This window comes from Onychostoma macrolepis, chromosome 08 (assembly GCF_012432095.1).
Source record: "Onychostoma macrolepis isolate SWU-2019 chromosome 08, ASM1243209v1, whole genome shotgun sequence".
Lineage (NCBI taxonomy): Eukaryota > Metazoa > Chordata > Actinopteri > Cypriniformes > Cyprinidae > Onychostoma > Onychostoma macrolepis.
Genome location: NC_081162.1, coordinates 11211803 through 11233250, shown reverse-complemented (window position 1 = coordinate 11233250; position 21448 = coordinate 11211803). Strand labels below are relative to the sequence as shown.

General features: G+C 37.5%; 1 protein-coding gene across 1 annotated transcript; it reads right to left on the bottom strand.

The window, feature by feature from the left end:
* Nucleotides 1-161: 161 nt before the first annotated feature.
* On the bottom strand, nucleotides 162-21141 carry zbtb34 (zinc finger and BTB domain containing 34). Its single transcript, XM_058785218.1, has 2 exons — nucleotides 20982-21141; nucleotides 162-8486 (listed from the first exon to the last, which is right to left on the bottom strand). The coding sequence occupies exon 2, from the start codon at nucleotides 8450-8452 to the stop codon at nucleotides 6926-6928; it is 1527 nt and encodes a 508-aa protein (XP_058641201.1). The 5' UTR covers nucleotides 8453-8486; nucleotides 20982-21141; the 3' UTR covers nucleotides 162-6925.
* Nucleotides 21142-21448: the final 307 nt, after the last annotated feature.

The window sequence follows — 21448 nt, the reverse complement described above, 5'->3', positions numbered from 1 at the left end:
TACCTCTGCACATTACTACTATTTTAATTGACAGTAATTCATTTGCTGTACATGTGCTCCATCTAGTGGACATCCGCATTAACGTGCATAAAAAAATACACATTTCAATGAATATTTTGTATGTGTGAATGAGTAAAGCAAAGATATCCAGACATTTTGCCAAATCAGCATCTTTATTGTACAAACAAATGCATTTTTTATCTATTGACATTTCTTTGTATCATAAAAAAGCAATATACAAGCTTTAAGAACGAAAATAAAAAGCAGCACAGAATGATTATGAGTAAAATATATAATTTGAATAAATATAATTTTATATTTCATGCTATAAAATAAAATTCAAAAATGGCGAGTTAATTGTTACAGCATCGGCGTCAGCTAGCTTCATGTACTTCATAGTTGTATAAAACAGTAGAGTTCTGAGGTTCACAGTTGGGTTGTGAGGTTGTACGTATAAATGGATGACAGAAGGTTGGACAGAGTGCTACTAATACGGTAAGACCTAAAGATCTGCTTTCCTCTGCGGTGAAACTCCCATGCATCCGGGAAGAGCATGAACGGAAACATTTAGGTGCATCTTACCACACCTATGAGGCAGACTGTTTTGGGAACCAATGACTGAGGAATTGTTTCCCCACCTGAAGTAAAAGTGCAAGCTTAGTTTTGGACGCACAAAGATCATTGCGCATCCAAAATGGCATTTTCTGAATACTAGTAAACCCTGAGTTCTACTTTTTACTTTTTGCAATGTCCCGAATACAAGAGAGAACAAGAGTCTGACAGAGCTTGCATTTAAAGGAACAGTCATCCAGAAATGAAAGTTTGATGAAAATGTACTCAACCTCAGGCCATCCAAGATGTAGATGAGTCAACTTCATCAGAACAGATTTATAGAAATGTAGCATTACACCATTTGCTCACCAAGTGGATCCTCTGCAGTGAATGGGTGCCGTCAGAATGAGTGTCCAAAAACAATAAACGCAATCCACAAGACTCTTAATGTCTTCTGGAGTGAAAATCCAAATTTTTAAACTTCAAACTGTAGCTTCCAACTAAAATACAAGTCCTCTATCCATAGCATTGCTTTCTCCAGTGAAAAAGTCATCTTGTCTGAATCAGGAGCGAAATATGCACTGATCAAACAACCTTTATAAGCCAAAACAGTTATAAACAAATATGTCGGTGGATTTTGATGTGAGAGGACAACAGATGATGGACTTTTTCACTGGAGGAAGACTCATTATGGACTGGTATTTTGACCAGGCGCAACAATTTAAAATTCAAACGGCTTAACGATGGCTTTGTTTCTTACAAACACAGCTTTTCACTTCATAAGATGTTAATTGATTGGAGTGTGAGTCGTGTGGATTACTTGTGGATTGTGATGTTTTTATCAGCTGCTTGAACTATTATTCTGACGGCACCCATTCACTCCATTCATTGCTGAGCAAGTGATAAAATGCTAAATTTCTTCAAATATGTTACATCTCAAATTGCCATAGTGCATTTTCAGCATATTTTCATTTTTGGGTCAACTGTTCTTTTAATAATTCTGATTGGCCCGTTATATCTGCAATCTCAAAGCACGAAGAAAGAAGATCTTTAGTGGCAGGTTACATCTCTCAAAGATCCCTTTCTTATTTGACACACATAAAAAGAAAAAAGATGCAACTTCTCACCAGTGACACCGAGGTGGCAGGTCGATGAAGTACAGATTGTGGTGACCACGAAAACAAGCCACTCTGTAGAAGCATATTTGCCCAATCTGTCCAAGTTTTCACATAAAAGTATATATCTTAAAAAATGAGAAAAATCCTCTCTTAGCCATAAATGACCTCGGCTCCCTGACATCCTGAATGCATTCATTTTGAGACAAAATCCTCCTGCAATCTGAGAGGCAGACAGACTCCAAAGAAAGAAGAAGAAAAAAAAGGCTCTTAGTAAGGTTATTGCTTTTGCATATTACACAGTGGAGACATGTTGGAAGTGGAGAACCAATGGAAGACTTCAAGATTTTCTTTTCTTCAATATCTCTAGGTTTAGCTCAGTGTTCATAAACTACCTGAAGTAAGTCAACAGTTTTCAACAGTTAAAAAGGACGAGCTGCACAATCAAAAAGTAGTCCAACAGCCTTCCCTGTAAACACTTCTTTTTTGATTATTGTGCATGGCACAAACTGAACTGGTTTTATGTGAACAAAGCGAGTGAATATGGACCATGAGTATCTAGGTCAGTTGGTGGAGTATGACTCTATTAGTACAGTTCATTAAATCATTTACAAGTGTATGTTAACCCCATTTCACCGATTTAACATCTTTTTGCTTATACATTATAAAAACCAAAAAGAAACCTGACCAGTCGTAAAAGCACCATTAAAGGGGAAACACATCCCAAGCGATAAAATATTTGAGGCCTTATGAGTCCCATAAGTTGGGAGCATTACATGGTCAATTAATCCCTTATGGAATACATTATGTATTATTTTTTTAAGAATCATTAAGTGCATGCCAGGTGAAATATCACATAAGAGATATAGCTATAAATGAAAATCACTTTCAAGTTTTAAGACAAAAACAAAAAGTAATCTGTAGTTTCGTTTTATAACGTGGAGGGCACCATGCAATTCTACTTGAACAATAAGTGGGCCGACATGCATATTTCCCCCCCCCAGACCAAACAATATACATAATACAGCGATCTGCTAACCTGAAAGCATCATCATTCTGATGAGGTTATAGCCAAGCATAAATCAACTAACTTTTTTGAAACTTATTTTTAAGAGGAAGCTTACGCATCGCGAAGCTGTTTGATTGTCCCATTTTATTATTATTTCAGCATATTCACTTTCTGTCAAAACTGCATACTGATTCTGACGTGAAAATCTCTGTCGCTTCAATGCATATCGATCCCCTACAAATAGGATGTTTCCCCATAGAAACAAAAAGAATGACACAGAGTAAAACAAATGCAACTATACAGACAGAACCCTTACTGCATGTCTCAATTATGATCTAACAGGCATATTGCTTTTGCATATTACCATAAGTTCAATATTTTTTTTACAAAAGACCAGGCTGATACATTGATACATCCAAAAATAACAAACATTTCTCCCTTCTTTGAAGGAACCCCTCATCTCATTTCCATAATCTTGCATGGCAAAACAAAACAAAAAAACTGCGGCGTAAGTGATTCACATACACTTCAATTCAAATGTTTGGGGTCAGTAAGATTTTTAAATGTTTTTAAAAGACTCACAGCAAAACAGTAATATTGTGAAATATTATCATTTAAAATAAATATTTTCTATTTTATTATATTTTAAATTATCATTTTTTTTTCTGTGATGGAAAAGCTGAATTTTCAGCATACATTACTCCAGGCTTCAGTGTCACATGACCCTTCAGAAATCATTCTAATACACTGATTTGCTGCTTAAGAAACATTTCTTCTTCTTAATGTTGAAAATATTAATATTTTGCTGCTCAGTATTTTTATGGAAGCCATACCAAGACAGTTTAAAAGAACAGCATTTATTTGAAATTCAAATATTTTATAACATTCTAAATGTCTTTAGTATCACTTTTGATAAACTGAATGCATTATTTCTGAAAAAAAATTAAATAAAAATAAAAATCTTGCTGACCTCAAAGAGTAGTGAAGCCTATGTTTCACATCAAGGCACCGGATCAATCAACTTCCTTGACAAAAAAAAAAAATAATCTGTTTGTACCATCATTTTTTAAAGACCACAGAACAACATCCAAAATCTGTTCATCAAATACTAAAGCTTACAGCTTCATTCACTGTAAAACATTATCTCAACAAAACCTACCTAACACCAATGTGTGAAATAAATGACAGCCAATGCTATAAAATCCCGACAGGTGTTAGAGCCAGCATGAGGCTGGGAAATGAGACGGTGAAGATCTACTGACACATCTAAAACAGATTCATTTGTTCCAGGGCTTGCTTTTGGTCTCTCTTTTGTCCGCTGTGCAACATACTACACAAACCCTTTACAATTTTTGGTTTGCTCTTTGGTTAGTGGCCAAAGTCACGTTCACATTATCTAAGATGAACGGGAACATTACGATAAAGGAACAGAGCAAATCTAAACATGTTGAGGGAAGAAAGCAGTCAGGCTTACAATGTTTCAAATGGCATACATGGCATCTCATGTCACAGAACGACACCAAACATGCTGTCAGTAGTACAAGGTGTTCTGTATTCAGAGTTTTGGCTCTTGATAACTGTAGTTATCACATTGGCTCATTGTTTAAAACTGATTCATAGCTCAAGAGCTGGTAAAAATAAAAGTATAAGGTTCATTCTCACTCATCTGCCAGTAATACAAGCACATGAAGAGATTTTAATGGCACAAATATAGTTCAGCATTCTAAAATTTGCACTTTGAGTGAAACTGAGTTTAAAGAAAGAGAGAGAAAGGGCAGAAGTCCTGAAGTTCAATTTGAAATCTCAAAATACTTTAACTGAGACCGTGAAATAAATGCAGATTAAAAAAATAAAAAATTATATGAGTAAACACCACAAAAGAAAAGTACGCAAACTGAAAATGAAAACAAAACAGCACCATAATGTAAGTCACTGTGTATTTTAACTTATCGTACTTTCAGAGACAAGTTTTGTCCAAGGCGTGATACTGGATGCGCTTCACAGAATTAAGGAGTTGTCCTGGAAAGGTAATACCGCAGTTTCTAAACAAAAGGGAACGCTGCTTACGCTAACTATCCTTGGCTAATGGTTGTTAAAGTTAACTTATGGAGGGTGTGGTAAAGTAAATATCCAAATGGTATGTCAGGCAAACTTGAAAGCACTTGAATCTTGTAAAAGCGAGGCATGTTTTAATCTGTCTGAGCATCAAGAACTATAAATCAAATATACTGCAGACAGTCAGGGAGGCAGATGCTCGACTGTATTGAGGACTATAAAATATCGTCTCATGTAGCCGCTTATATTATTTGTTAGAATGAATCAAATAAGACAGTGTGGTGATAAGAAATAACAAAATGTATCTACAATTGGCATGTGATAAACAATAAGGAGCCTTATTCAATCACAGGTCAAGAAAAGACAAAAAAAAAAACAAAGTGAGGTATGACGTTTTGCACCAGTTATATAATGAAAATGGATGGGAAGAGATATTGTGGAGATAATAGGCATCCAGGGCTCTCTCTTCACAATACTAAATTTATAAAAGTGCCCACAACAGTGGTACTGACACTGCAGGTTTATCTTATTACTGCTCTATTGTAGTATGAAACCCTACACTATACCTCCAGCATAAACAATACACCTCCATACAATTTAACATTAACAAAAGCATACCGGCAGTAAGTGAATCTTCTTTAATTATACATTTCTGCATTGAAACACCATACGTTTTGGTCTGTACATCGACAGATGCACAAGTCTGATAAGCCAAAGAGAGCTTCTTCTCTCAGCTGTCTGTTCCACACCAAGTTTAAAAAAAATAATAAAGTTCTTTCGAGCCAGCTGAACACAAGAAGAGCTGTTTGAAATTTTAACCACTGATCGAGTGTGTACATTAATGCTATAAATATTTCAGCAAGAGGTTTTTTCCCCCCTTCTTCCCATGGCGGTATGGCCCTAAGGCAATTTTCATAACTTGCATGACTCCTGCACCACTTTTAGAATTGCATCTACAAATATATTAATATATAATTTAAACTTTCATTTTAAAGGCACACCCTCCCCCACTGGTGTTTGGTAAAACTCAAACCATAAAAAACATTGTTTTTTTTTTATTAAAAGCTAGATTTAGAGAAAGAAAGAAAGAAAGAAAGAAAGAAAGGAAAAGAAAAGAAAGAAACTTGGCACGAAAGCATAAGTCAAATTTGACTAAACATTCCTTAAGTGAATAATATTGTTGACTGTGCTGCTACTCTAGCACTAATCTGAGATTATACTGTTGATAATATACCTGAAACCAAATGGATAATGTTACAGAATGCGTGTAGAGTGACAGACTGTGATTTTATGAAAAATATGGCATTAAAAAAAAAAAAAGAAAAAAAAAAAGGAAGATCTTGGATCCTGAAAATACACCACAGGTACACCTTGTACTAATAATATTCTCATAGATACACACAACATGTCTGCTAAAGAAAAATGAACAAAAATAATCCAGAATTCATACAATCACTAAGGAATATTTCACTGAAGTATCAAGCCTTGGTAGAGTGGAGATGTTTTGTTCAGGGGTTTCAACGCAACATTCATTCAAACCCTATGAAAACAAAACAAATGTGACTTTACTGAGAGAAGCCTCTTCCCCTCCGTTCAGGTTCTTTGCTATGAGGTAAAACCTGGCTGGAGTTGACGATAAGCTACAAATACTGTCCATTATGAGTATATGTTGAGGTTGTATAATGAGGTATTGAACGGATGTTTCACAAAAAGAGCCTTGCACTGGCAGATAAACCATTCCTCGTGAGTGAGTGACCTACTACAGGCCACATGTGCAAAAACAGGTCAGGTAAAAGCGTGATATGACAAGCATCTCATCTGAGCTTTCACATTATTCATTATTGCAACATGCCTATATTACTCTGTAAATATGTTGAAAAACATGGAAATATATATATATGTATATATATATATATAGATATAGATATATCAAAAATGTGATAAAACTCTTAGGAGGCCTTGATTACAGAGACCTCCTCCCCGATTATAGGACTCCTTCCCTTTGAAAAACTCCTTAAAAACTTTCTCTCGATCTTTGTCTTGTGTAGAACTTCCACAAAAATGGACGAGTAGAAAATGCGCAAGGCAGGTTATTTCTTGTCCTTCTTTAAAAACAGCTGGGCTTAATGGCGAAAAGTGTAACCCTTTATGCTTCCTTATTAGATAAGGAGGACAAACAAGGAAAACTTTATTCTCAGTATCCACGCAGGGGTTTGGATGCAGGGCTTTCTTCTGGACTACACTTGCCACTTTCTTCACTGGGGGTTTTTGTTGACAAATCATCGGGGTAAGCTGCTCCGCAGGCTGCTTCGCCCTCGGAGGCATCCTCTTGCTCTGCTCTCTGGCCATCTGGTGCCTCTCCCAGCAAGTCAGTGTGATTGTTAACTTCTGTGCCAGAGGTCATGTGCTTCTTGCGCAAATGCTGGTTGAGTGTGCCTTGGAAGGGAAAGCATTTGCCGCAGATCTGGCAGTGGAAGGGTTTGTTGTCCGTGTGGCCGCGGATGTGGTACTCCAGCTGGTCTTTGCGGGTGTACTTCTTGCCACAGAACTTGCAGACGAAGGGTGTGATGCCCATGTGCAGACGCATGTGACGGTCCAGGCTGCCCTTTTGGTTGAAGGACTTGCCGCAGTAGATGCAGATGAGGCGCTCGTTGTAGGGGTACCACTGTCCACGGAAACTCCGCTCCCTTACGTCGTTCTCGAAGGTAGTTGCCGCCGCAGGTGGATCTCCTTCGTCAGCACCAGGCTTGAGCTGAGTTAGCAGATCGGCTGGAAGAGGCACGGGACGTTTCGGTCGGGCACGACCACCCCGGACGCTGCTGAGCAAGGAGCGAGATGGGCTAGAGGAACTCAGGCTGACGAAACAGGAGGAAGGTAGTGCAGAGTAAGTGTATCCGGCAGAGGAAAGCACAGGCCCATACGATCCCACGCTGACAGCCAACACCTGTTCACCATCCACCAGCTCTGTGTGGTAGCCGTCATCACCGGCCGATGAGCTATCGGAGTAGCTGGGCCGGTCTGTTTTCTCCAGCTTGATATGGACATCGGTTACCTGTCCATCCTTGCCGATGAGGTCTACTTGTTCGGACTCGACCTCCATGGACACCTCCTGCTCGGATATGCCGTCGCTACTCCCTCGGTCTGACTGACCCTCTTCTGCCGCTCCCTTACCTGAGCTTCGCCCCTCCACGCAATGATTCTGACGAGAATAGTAGGGCGGCGAAATCTGGGTGGGGTTTACAAAGATACCTCCGTCTTTCACACCATTGCGTCCAGCCCTTGAGGTGGTGCAATCGTTATCTGGATCGATCCCAGCAGGCACAGGGACGCTGATCTTAGAGTGAATACCCTCAAGAATCTGTGTGCATTTGTCAATCACAGCCTGCATTTGGAGGAAGCTGGCAGCCGTGAGGAAGCTGATGACATCACGTAGGCGCAATGACATTCGGCCAGTGTAGCAGAAGGCGAGCAGCTGCTCAAACACCTCAGGGCTCTTGATTACGGAGATGGAGAGGCCACTCATCGTGCCTAGTGCTGAATGATCGCGGAAGTACGGCGAACTGGCGGCCAAGACGGCCTTGTGGGCTCGGAATGGCTGGCCCTGAATGTGCACAATGATGTCGCACAGCTTGCCCTGGAGACGGAGCTCATTGAGCTGGTTCAGGACAGTATTGCTGAACTCAGGTACATCGAACTCTATGAGGCTACCACAGTCCTCCATGACTCACTGACGTCTCTCCTGGTTTGTAGAGAACCTGAAGAAAAAAAAAATTAAAATGTGTGAGGAAACATTTATAGGTATTAAAAGGTACTCTAAATGAAAGGTAGAGTATATGTAAGCACAGCTGGAAATTGCTGTTTTTTTCCCACATTTGTTGAAATCTACACTCTTAAGCTAGGCTCACACTACAGGAGTTTTAGGCCGACTTATCCCCGATTTTCCCCTCCCGAGAATCGGAGAGAAAATCTTGTTGAGGACATTGGTCGGTTCCAATGTTTGGTGCATTATCTGGTAATGTGAGGTGTTTAAAGATTGAATCTTGCATCTCCCGATCTGCTCACACACAAATTGGGGCGGCCCCGATCCTATCAAACATGTTTGATATTTAGGATTTTAAATCGGGATGATCACGGCTATGATTAAATCACAATAGCCAATGCACGATCACAAAACAAGCTGCTGTATGGGTCCACTGGATAGTGCCAGCAGAAATTAAGATCCACACACGGTCATATGCTGGGCTTACATCTCCTCAAAAAATCTTTTATTCAATGCTTCATGCATCTTTGTACACTTTTTGCACTTGTTTTTATGGCCTCTGATGAAGCATTGATTAAAAGATTTTTTGAGGAGGTGTAAGCTCAGCATATAACTGTGTGCAGATCTTAATTTCTGCTGGCTCTGTTTTTTTGGATCTACGCACCGGATTAACTTGATTTGATATTGGGCATCTGGCGCTGCTCCTCTTCTGTGACTTTCCACTGGATAGTGGAAATGGCGGAAACTGTTTGTGGAAGTTTTGCAATAAAACGACTGTCTGTATAATGTATCGAAAACTTACCACAACTGCAAGGACAAAGAGAAGCACTGGGGTGAAATCACTTCAGTTTTGACCGAACCGGGTGAGTGCAGAAAACCACACTGGCTAACATATGTAAAGATTAGTTGTTGAAACGTCAATGACTATCTGCTACGTGAGATCACATACGGCGCTCCCTCTGAACTGATAATCTTATTAATATTTTGTAGTTTGTGATGTGCCATGATTTTCAAATCTTGCAGTGTGTGCATGATTAAGATTTGAGGGAAGAAAATTTGCGAAGATTTTCCTTATGTGTGTGCTGCAACCAGATTTCATAATCGGTTGGGATTTTAAAACTCCTGCAGTCTGAGCCCAGCATTAGAGAGGAAAAAACTGGTGCATGAAACTCTAGTAATAATCAGGGTTTCAATTTCAACACAGTATAGTACGAATCTACACTTTAACCCTATCGACAAACAAAATATGTTTTGGTACATTGGCGTCAGCTTGCTTACTGTCTGAACACACTTCCCCAGTCTTTTACACATGAGAGTAAACATGCTGCTGTACTACGCAAATGTAACATTCACATGAAAAAAAAAAAAAAAACCTATTCCATTTATTCACTGAAGGTATTTGTTAACTAGTGCATTATTCTTCAAAACAAGGAACATTCATTTGGCATATTACATGCATGTACATACACTAACCATTTTTTTTTTGGTTACACTTTGTTTTAAGGTGTCCTTGTTTCAGTGTAATTATACATTTAAGTACCGAGTAATATTAATTTACTACATGTACTACTTAGTATATGGTTAGGGTTAGGATTAGGGTTTGTCTTAGGGTTACTTGCATGGAATTATGCATAATTTATTATTATAATAGTAAGTACATGTAATGTGTATCAAGGACACCTTAAAATAAAATGTTACTTTTTTCTCTTATGCTCAAATTAGGTAGTATTGTAACATTTTTTATAAAACTGTTTTCTATTTGAATGGGTTTTGAAATTAATTTCTTCCTGTGGTGGCAAAGGTGAATTTTCAGCAGCCATTACCCTTCAGAAAGTATTCTTCTAATATGCTATTTTGGTGTTCAGATAATATTTCTTATTATCAATGTTGTGCTGCTTAATTTTTTGAGGGAAATATTTCAGGATTCTTTGATAAACAGACATTTCAAAACAACATCATCTATTGATCTAATATGAATCTTGTGTTACATTATACATATCTTTACTGCCAGTAATGACTGACCCCAAACTATTGAATGGAAGTGTATATGTTGGCATGGGTTTGTTGGGATCTCAGTGGGATAAATGTTTTGAATTACCAGAACATTCTGTAATAAGACACTGCATCTGACTAATTTCACAGGGATTCATAAAGCAGAAAAAAGACAAGTGAACATATGGCCAGTTCACTTTGGCTCAAGAGTGCAAGTTTTACACGTTTTGGGAATGTACAATTGTTGTCAATCTATGGACTTGTGTGAATTCCGTTTTGTCCTTTTTACTACAAATTGAAATTGTTGATGGTGTGTCTGTTGTTCCCCCCTCCCTGTTGTTTGTGTGGATGTTGTTTTGTTGATTTGAAAAAAAAAAAAGTTGATCACAAAAAAAAAAAAAAAAAAAAAAGTGCAAGTTTTAGTGAAGCATCTAGTGCACACTTTAATCCAATCCTTTGTGTGCTGCGTACGTACACTGATGCCAAAGCACTTTAAAAACTCAATAGACATCACCTCTTTAAATGACAAAAACAGCCTATAGCCATGACTGGTCTTCAAACACACCTAAAAAATAATCCTAGTTCATAGTTGCTCTCAAGCAAAAGTGTCATCCAGAACAAAGTCTAAAAAGCAGACAAATCATCATAGAACCAATAAGATCTTAGATGCTCATGGGTGTGTTGTTCAGAGACCTCATTTGATCAAGTTGACGCATGGCCAAAAACGATGTGGGAGAAAGAGTGATCCATCATTAAGAGCATAAAAGTACTACTGCAGCCACTTAACTTGCAAGTAATATGTTGAACAGCACAGCACATTATAAAAGCTGCATTTGAAAAGAAATGGAAAAAAAGCAAAATCCACAAGAATCCCGTAAAGGAAAGGCTGTTCTTCTCATCTTCCTCTTTATAATCTTCTCTCTAGGTCCTCCTATGCCTCCACCTACTCTGAAGCCTTCTCTTCTCACTCTCTAGTGATTCAGTTCGAGTCTCAGTCAGCAATTTGGGAGCGTAAACACTTTCTCCAATTGGCAGGGCTTGCAGAGACACCTGTCTCACCACCCATATGTTGTCTCTTTGCCATGGTCAAGAGAAACAGAAAGAGGGGAGGTAACACAGAAACACTCAAGAGAAAGAAAAACAATTTCAACTTCATTTTTCTTGTATACACATATACATAAAAAGGACACAAAAAAAGTGGACAAATAAACAGAAATATTACAGAAATAATACACACAAGTAGGGCTGGGCGGTATATTGAGTTTGTACGATATATTGATATATTCTTTATAAGCGATACGGTATGAAATTAATATCGATATAAGTAGTTTGATACGAGGCTGCGTGTGCCGCTGACAGAGACGTGCTGTTTTCCTTAACGCATAACTTACATTTCACAGGTATATTCTCCATCTGTAAATGTTAGAAAGCCATGGAAATATTTCCATTTTGCTGTCAGAAGTGCGTGAGCTCTTGCTTTGCGATTCTCCGCTAAACTTCACAGACTTAATTTAGAACGAGCACCGCCACCAAACAGATAGAGCGCAATGAAATAGGAGCGCAATAACTCTGACTAAAATATACATTTTGCTGAAATATTTGTAGTTGGAAAATAAATGTGACATGTAGAATTTTAAACCGACAAGTAAGTGTATTTGTATGATAGCACTAACTGTAAAGTGTAATGGGGTAATCAAAATAGCATTTTTACTCAATTAGTCTGTGCTTTATTATTTTCAGTTTGTTTTAGTTTAGTAAATTTAACTTCTGCTTTAAAAGCATTATTTTTGTTTTTAGATTGCAATGTTACAATGTTAGAATGTAATGTGATTTTAACCCTTTTTGCACATAATATATGCCTTCATGCTTACATTCACTTTATTTGTTTAATCCAAATACAAAATACCGAGATATATACCGTATACCGCACATCAGCCAAAAAATACCGAGATATGAATTTTTGCTCATAATGCCCAGCCCTACAATTCACCGATACGACTAATATATATATATATATATATATATATATATATATATATATATATATATATATATATATATATATATATATGTAAGGAATAACTGACGACGGGTCGTTGGATTATTAGAAAAATAATGCACACCCGAGGTGGTGATGCGGTCACGATGTGAAGCGGAGTGCCCGTTACACCTCAGGTGTGCATTATTTTTCTAATAATTCAATGGACCGAAGTCAATTATTCCGCTTATACTATGGTTGCCACACCTCAAGACATCGATCAGATGATATATTTCAAGGCATTCGTCCGGTATTTCTATTTAAATCACTATTGTGAGTAGGATTATTTCTTCCGCATTTCATCCAACGCCTCCGTTGCTAATTCCAAAATGTCATTTTAAACCTAGTAACTGAGGCTTGAGCCGTTGATAGCGGACTAATAATGCAGTTAATACAGTTAATAACTAAGTTATGAGAGCAGCAATGTCTCTAGTTTTAGTGAAACTTAGTTCCTTTTGTTCAATGTATGTTAGTGTGTGTGCAAACTGTTGTGTGTGCGGTCTGTGAGGGAGAAAGAGCGGGAGAGATAGAGTATGTGCTTTCCGTATACATAATAAAGAGTAATTTTGTGGCAAAAACATGGACATGATCTGTCGTTTTTATCCATTTGTTTACTATATTTATTTGTTTGGCCAGTGTCGTTGTGGGTTTTGGTTATTTTGCTGTTGTAAGACCTTTGAAATAACAGAAATCATTTGGCTAAGTGATATGGTCATGTAATGCGGTCAAGAGCTGCCTGAACTACGTTCGCCGTATGCTTCCCTGAAAATAATTGCACACCTTAGAACGCTCGTCAGCCAATCAGATTCAAGCATTCAACGGCCCCGTAGTATAAATATAATATATATATATATATATATATATATATATATATATATATATTTTTTTTTTTTTTATCAAAAATACAATAAAAGCAGTAATGTTGTGAAATATTATTACAATTCAAAACTATTTTCTTTTTGAATACATTTTAAATTGTAATGGCAAAGCCGAATTTTCAGCCATTACTCCAGTCTTTAGTGTCACATGATGTTTCTGAAATCATTCTAATATGCTGATTTGGTGCTCAAGAAACATTTCTTATTCTCATCAAGGTCAAAACCTGCTGCTGCATAATATTTTTGCGGAAACTGACTTTTTTCCGGTTTACTTGCAATTCTTTGAAATAGAAGTCTATACCAACAACACAATGTCTTTAAGGTCACCTTTGATTTTTGCATGAATAAAATATTAAATTCTTAAAAAATTAAGAACTTATATTTATTGTCCCGAATATAAGACGACCCTGATTATAAGACGACCCCCCTTTTTCCAGATGTACCTTTTGGAAAAAGGCTTTTTGAAAATCAAATCTTGTTTTTGTTTTTTTTCTCTCTGTAAAACACATTTTTTCTTAAATTATTTTCAAATTGCATATTTTTCCTATTTTAATTTTTGTTTTGAAAGTATGGTAAATACTGGTAAAATGTACCAACAATGACATTGAAAAATATACACTTTTTGATATACCATTGAAATAGCAGGTAGCCCATCTGAATTATATAACATTTAGGCTATCCATCTCATAGTAGCCTACCAAAATTTTATTATCAGTAGAAGTGAAATCTTATTGTAGTCTTCAAATCTGGGTACTGTCTTATGTTTTAAAATCACTTCCAGAGGAAGTTTGGTCCCATCAGGCTAACATGACAGTCACGACTCGTGCCGCTGTAAGCTTTTCTTTTTCTTTTGTTTTCACTCGCGATCTTTACAACACACATTACATTACATATTTTGGCGCCACCTATTGTTGTGGGTGTATTACTGACATGTCAAAGTCTAGACCCCGAATATAAGACGACCGCGTTTTTTCAGATGTATTTCCAAGAAAAAAACATTGTCTTATATTCGGGTCAATACGGTAATTAGACAGGCTTTTTGATTAATAAAATTTAATTTAACCATTAAAAAAAATTTTTTTTTTTAAAGTATAGGAAAATGAAAACGGAAAAAAAAAAAAGAATTTGGAAATAAAACGGATTTCATAGAGCCCTATAATAATAATAATAACATTTTTTTGTGGAAATAAAAATAGATGTAAGTGAACAATAGCCTTTAAAATGACGTAAAATACATATATAATAGCAATGATGCAATAATAATTAGTTCAAATAAAGTATCAAAAGCAAGAAATCATATGGTTTTATTGAACAAAACTGTTAAAATACATAATGTATTATAAACAATTAATGCACATTACGCATTACAACAAAGGCCTGCAGGGGGGCGCCAACAGCCTGACAATTGTTTTTACACATTACTGCGCGATCTAATCCTTGTTTAATATTGATCAAACATCATTTAATTCAAATTAATCTTTAATATTTGGCCATTTCTTCAGGACAGAAATGCTATAACCACTGTAATTAAATTAATATGTGGACATCAAAACGTGTAAACTCTTTTATTTTGAAACCGCGATGTATTCTCCTGTGTTTGCGTAGATTTATAAATTATTTACCTTACAAATCTGATGAAATGGCGCGCGTTGCGTTCCCAGATGAACGTTATAATAAACCCAAACTCACAACAACATGCAGAGATGGAGTTTGAGAAGCTCCACACATATAAATGATAACAGTTCCTGTGGATCTACTGTGAACGGAGCCGCTGTGTGATGCACGCACGTAACCTACACGCATGTAAATAATTAAAGCGCATATACTGTATTAGAACTGCATCGCATATAATTATTTAATTAAAACGTAGCGTTTGTGAATTCACAATTATGCTTAATTATGATTTTTAAATGGGTTTAATATATCATGCAGCCTTGGAAAACAGTCTAATAATGTGTTTTATGGATTCTCATCCGTGAAATGCACCACTTCCGGTATTTTGCCGGTTAGTTGACGCGAGCAAAATGAAGTCGAGGATTTTTAAAAATCGAATAGTCGGATAAAATCAACGAATTGCGACAGCCCTAGTCCAGAGATCTTAAAAACATTGTCAATATCATGTCTTAAATAAGAAACGGTTTCAATCAGGGTCAGGTGAGCCTGAAATCAGTAGAATTAAGCCTGGAATACACTACGCGATTTTTGCCCCAATTTCCACCCGATTTTACAGTCTGAACAAGTTGACACTAGTTGAGGAAAGTCGAAGCCAGTCTGCAGATTACAGCTGACAGATTCCACAGAAAATCGCGTGGTGTATGATGGTCACAGACTTCGAATTTTTAGCTTTAGACTTTGACTCCATCCAGTCGGAGGATATCAAACATGTTTGATATTTTCAGCCGATTTTAGAACACATATGTTTTCATTTGTCATGCGTCTCCTAGCAACAAGGCGCACGTTTCTTGCGTGAGTTTGTTGTGATCGAACAACTTTAAAGTCTGGTAGTGTATGATCTTCAGTCGCGTAGTGTATGATGCCCAGTTTTCCTTTGTCACTATTTACAATGTCGGTAAGTGTATGATGCCTAGTGTTTTAAAAATCTGTTCAGATTTTAAAAGTCATGTAGTGTATTCCAGGCTTTACACGAGATAAATGAAGAATTCAGACAGATTTGCCAACTAGTTGCCTGGCAAAGCAACCCACTATTAGTTTTGCACATCCCCTAGAAGAAATAGATTAAGAACGAAATTGAAAAACAAAACTGGTGTGAAAAAAAAAAAAAAAAAAAAAACACGTGGAAAGTTGTGTTAAACGTGTAATTCCTGTTATGTCCTTTAAGTACATGCAGACGTCATGTCAGAAAGGCATTGCGCCACTGCTATGCGAACCAAGCTAAACTCTGTTGATCTGGTGGACGCAAAGGGGCAAGTGTCCTGGCAGCACTCCAGCGAGATGCAATCACAGGTTTCGCACTCAGGCTTGTGTCCCGAGGGGAGAGTTGAGGGGGATTTTAACTCTCGATCATTAAAAACAATAAAATCATACTTCCTCATACTATGGGTCGCATAAGTAACAGACCAAGGAGCATATTTATACGGTGGATTGGTGAAAAGATTGTCTGTTAAAGGTTAGCAATTTCTCAATGAGATAATGCAACAGCGTCAACAGTGATATAAGAGATTTGGCAACAGTCAATGTGCATGTCAAAGGCTAATTTTTTGGCATCAACAGAGCTGTTCCAGCTGAAGTGATCGAGTTGCCTTGGTTCACTGCATGACACATCTTCATGTCTAATCATAAGTTACTTATTGTATCTCTTAACTCGTGGATCAGCATGTTTGTTTCTTCTAAAACTGCAATTTTACACGCATTTGTATTACATACCAGACTAAATCTGATGATGAAATTAGGTAAACACCGTCTCAGCCTAATTCATCTTTCTTAGGATAATCTAAATTAGCCTTCTTTAAATTCATTACGGTAAAATTTGTATTATAGTCCCTTTTGGTTCCCAAATATTAGCAATCAGATCCAGTCAATCACAGGCACAATAAAAACTGCACATACACACACACACTACCCAGAATCCCTAAACAACAGTAAAAATAAAGAGGCAAGGCTAACCGGGAAAACTTCTTTTACCGGTTCACTGAGCAAGCCGTTAAGACTGAAAACCGCCATATCAGCACTGGCAAATGAACACTGCAGAAGGCCTGCTTCAAGATAAGCAGCTTTTAGCCTATTCTGCAAAATAAAACCTAGTCCAGTACTGCCAAAAATGCTTAACATGCACAGTCTGGCAGGAGGAACCCAAAAGGCCGTGAGACGGCGGGAAAGTGACGACGATTGCTTTGCAAACTTTGTGGGGAACTGTTTTCAAGAACTACCATGAGAACACCGAGTATGCCGAGCAGTGTGGTTTATCTCAGCAACACTTTGTTAGAAAAAGTAGCAAGTATCCTCAAAAACATTGTGTCCATATATTCTAATATACGCACATGAGGTCTTAAAGTGAAAACAGCCTAAACTGCTGCTGCCTGTGTAATTAAAGCATTAATTTGTCACTGGCATTAATAATGTCTGTCTATGCAGTAAATGCATTTTTTTTGACTAAAGAAAACAGAGAAAAGGAGCTGGGGTAAAAAAACTGGAGTAGGAAAACTTCCAACACCCATAATGCACTAGGCTCAATCAGACTATCTAGAGCATGGATGCAAAAATGTGAAAGTATGATCTGTAGTTTTCACAAAGTCCACCACATTTATTTCATTTATTTCAATTCTTAATGTTGAGTCCTGAACAAAACAAAGTATTTTTTATTCAAACAAACAGTAGTAAATAACTACAATCTCTAATCACGTTTATATAACCGCTAGCATAGCTATCATGATAATATATAACTCAACACAGCAGTAGCTAGCTCGAACGGCTACCGAAAAATGGGTCAGAAGCTCTGGGTAACATCCTTGGTCCCAGGCATGAGGCTACACCAAAGGAATCTTCAGTTAAAACACTAACATATTGCTCCCGATCGTGACAGGAGAAAGATCATAAAAAGGCCAATGTGCATTAAGAACATAGTCCAGGCCTGTTTTGTGCCTCCTCCCATCGCCATCTACGAGTCCAGCCATTCTGATGGCAAGAAAAGAAAAGCTACATCAAAGGGAAACTGCTGCACAAATTCGAAAGGATAATTAAGAATCGCTATAAAGGAACTGGCAAGGGAAATCAGCCAGGCTTTGCATATCTAACAGGCATAATCAGAGTGGATAAAAATACCACCAAGTCATTCTGTTTTGCTTCGGGTGCGCAGGTCAAAGGCATCCTTTCTTCTTTCCCAAGTCAATCCCCATTGAAGCTGGCCAAGAGACAAGGAACACACAGCCAAAGTCCACTGAACCGCAAGCTTCAGGGACAAACTGCTCTTCAACATTCCCAAAACATTCAAGTATTATACTCACAGCAGAAGACATTAGATTCAGAAGCAGCTAACAAAAGCTGGAGCAGTGGAGGTGATGTCTTGTGTAAGATACAAGAAAAATCCTTCTTTTTCCCCCTATATGCTATAAATCTACCATAACAGGAGGACTTTCAAACCAAAACCCTTTAACAGCTAATACTGAGGAGAAGCAGCCCCAGCCACAAAAATGAAAGGTTTATCGAGTGCAAAGCAATAATGCCTCATGCACATGGCTTAATTGGTTTGGCTCCTTCTGTTCAAACAAGCCTGGTTGGGAAACATTCCGAGTGGTTAGGAGGGACCTTTATGCCTCCAGAGATGCCATAAACGCACCTATAGGTTTAGTGAGCGAAATATGCCTTTTAAAAAGAAAAGGAAGTGGGGAAAACCACGGTGAAGACACTTTAAACTTCCTGATGAGCAAATACAAATATTTTTACATTCAATTTCAGGCTATTGCTCAAGACGACATATTTCAGGTACACAATCACCTTGAACATATGCCAGAGGTTTCTATAGAACCTGAGTTAAAAAAAAAACATGGAATGTTCTTACTCAAGTTTCATCCAGATATCCTTCCTATAGAACGCAACTGTGCCAACCCACTTTTTCCTGCGCTGCTGGTTCAAGGAGTATATTTCCCATAAATCTTTCCCATAGATTTTTAATAAGTTGTAAGCCATGAACCAAGCCAATTAGCTATGAGGTGAATCACAATATTACAAACTTTAATTTGAAGCAAAAAAAGTATCTGAAAAACAGTAAAAGTCAAAGGTCACAACTGTGTATTTATCGGAAAGAACTGTAATCCCATGAATTGATGGAAATGTATAGAACTATTGAGTTATAGATGTTAATAATATAGAAACCATATGTTTTTACTTTTATTGCAAAACAATTGCTTATTACGCATACAAATATTTTAGTAATTTGAGAACATAAGCAGACTGACTGCATAATATTGCAGTGCTTCATTGGAGTAGGTGTGGGTGCGATTTACTAAGGTAGTTGAAATAATGTGGGCTGATGTAGCTCGAACCTTGTAGCTCGAAGCAGGTCTGTCTTTAAAGGTTATTGCTCAAAATCAATTGCCCTATTAAAGAATGAATGAGATTTTTACTTTCAGAACCTGATTATTGCACTCTTATTATTCTTGTGAACTGCTGTGACACATTTAACCTACTAACCTGCATTTGTCAATTACAGTTAGCCAATTAGCAGCCACTTTTATCCAAAAAGACTAACAAATGAGGAAAAGTGCAAGCAATTTATCACACTTAGACCAGCACTTCAAAAACTAGAGCAGACATATGTGGAAATGTAAAGAAAAGGAAACTTTTTTTTTTCTTTTGTTAAAAGTAAGGTAACCATTTAATAACTTATAGATAATTGTTTTACAGCCGAGTTTATAACCCCGTCTTCCCTGCCTTTAACACTTTGGCCTTCAAACCTCAGTTACATTTCTATTGTGTGAAGTATGATTTTATTTTAAGTATAGCCTAATAATAGAGCCAATAATCACATACAATGCAAGCAGGCAAAACAATGTCAAACAATTCAGTTTTAAAAAGATTTCAAAACAAAACACATTCACAGCAAAGAAATCACTATGGCACATGAACAACTTTTGAAAGTGAAACTACAAAAATTATTTTCTCATTCTTGCACAACACACACACTTTACTTTCCCTGTATGCCAAATTGCCAATAAAAGATTTATCTTATAGACACTGCACTGTTTGTGGACAGTCACACATATTATGATATGTGGAAGTCAAAGGGACAATTCACACAAAAATGACAAGCAGAAAGTTAGTAACACTAACACTTTCATTTTCATTTTGGGCGAAGTCATTCCCCGTAAACACATGTTATAAATTGAATACATTAATTGTGGTTTTTCACGATCAAGTTACTAAAGCTAATTAAGTCTAGTTTCACTTTAACTTTAAATAAATCATTACCACCCTGTCAAATAAATCAGTAACAACGCAATTAACACTGGTTGCATTTTAAAACCTAGTGAGCTGCCTAAAAAGACAGCATTTTTAGGCATAGCAGACACCATCAAACGAATTTATAATGTACACAAAAAAGCTATCTAGGTAGGCAGCTCATTAATTTTATAACAGAGCCAATGACTTACACTTCCGATATTTAAATACCTTAACGTTATAAGTTAATGTAAGATACTTTTGCCTCACGTCTCCGGTTGTAATCAAAAGTTTTACTTGTCTAAACACAAATAGGAGGGTGGGAAGTGGCCCACTTGCTTGTGATTGAGGGGAATGTGGAATGTGGAGGTTGGCAGCCAACACTGACTGCATCGGAGTTGAAAATAAACACGTAACTTAAGTTAAGCTACGTTGAAGAGCTAAAGAGCGGTGTAAAACGGTCAGATCATGACAGTTTCGCTCGGAGAAGTAATCTTCCCAGCGCTGCATGCGAACTCCCCCTCATTACATTTGCTGCCAGGCTAGCTCGCACCAAAGCTGTCACGGAATGCTAACAAGTTAGCCGGTTAGCGACATGTATTGAGAAGCGTCCGGTATAACCGCGTCAAATACAACAACCATGACGTCTGAGCGAACATAAAGCGCAATTAAAAATACCACGCCTCACCTTCTCCGATCAAACGTCGCCCATTCCTCTGCACAGCGACTCGCTTTAGCTCCAGCCTGGCCTCCTCCTTCCCCAGCTGTGCTCCTCAGCCGTTGCTATTTTTCCAGCTCTCTGCCCAACCGGAAGTGGACGCGTGCTGTCTCCAGGGGACACGCGGTGTCTCTCGAGTTTCTTGACGCGCGGTCAGGGAAATCGCTCGGTAGATGCTATAGAGATCAGCGGTAAGGCTCACCCACCTTCCCTTCCACTTTTCGGTACAAGGGTCAGGCAGTGTATGTTTAAGGATGTTAGCTTTGTTGCAATAATTTCAGTGAAGGGTATCCAGCATTCACTTCCGTGAATACCTACTAAACCAGATTTTGAGGCCGGTTTATAAATCATTAAAGGACCATAATGTCTACTTACTAATACAGAACTCTTCTTAAAAATTTTATAATTAATATAAATAATTCTAAATTATAATTATA

Coding starts and splice junctions, on each gene's coding strand:
- zbtb34 (XM_058785218.1), bottom strand. CDS start 8,452: ATGGAGGACTGTGGTAGCCTCATAGAGTTCGATGTACCTGAGTTCAGC.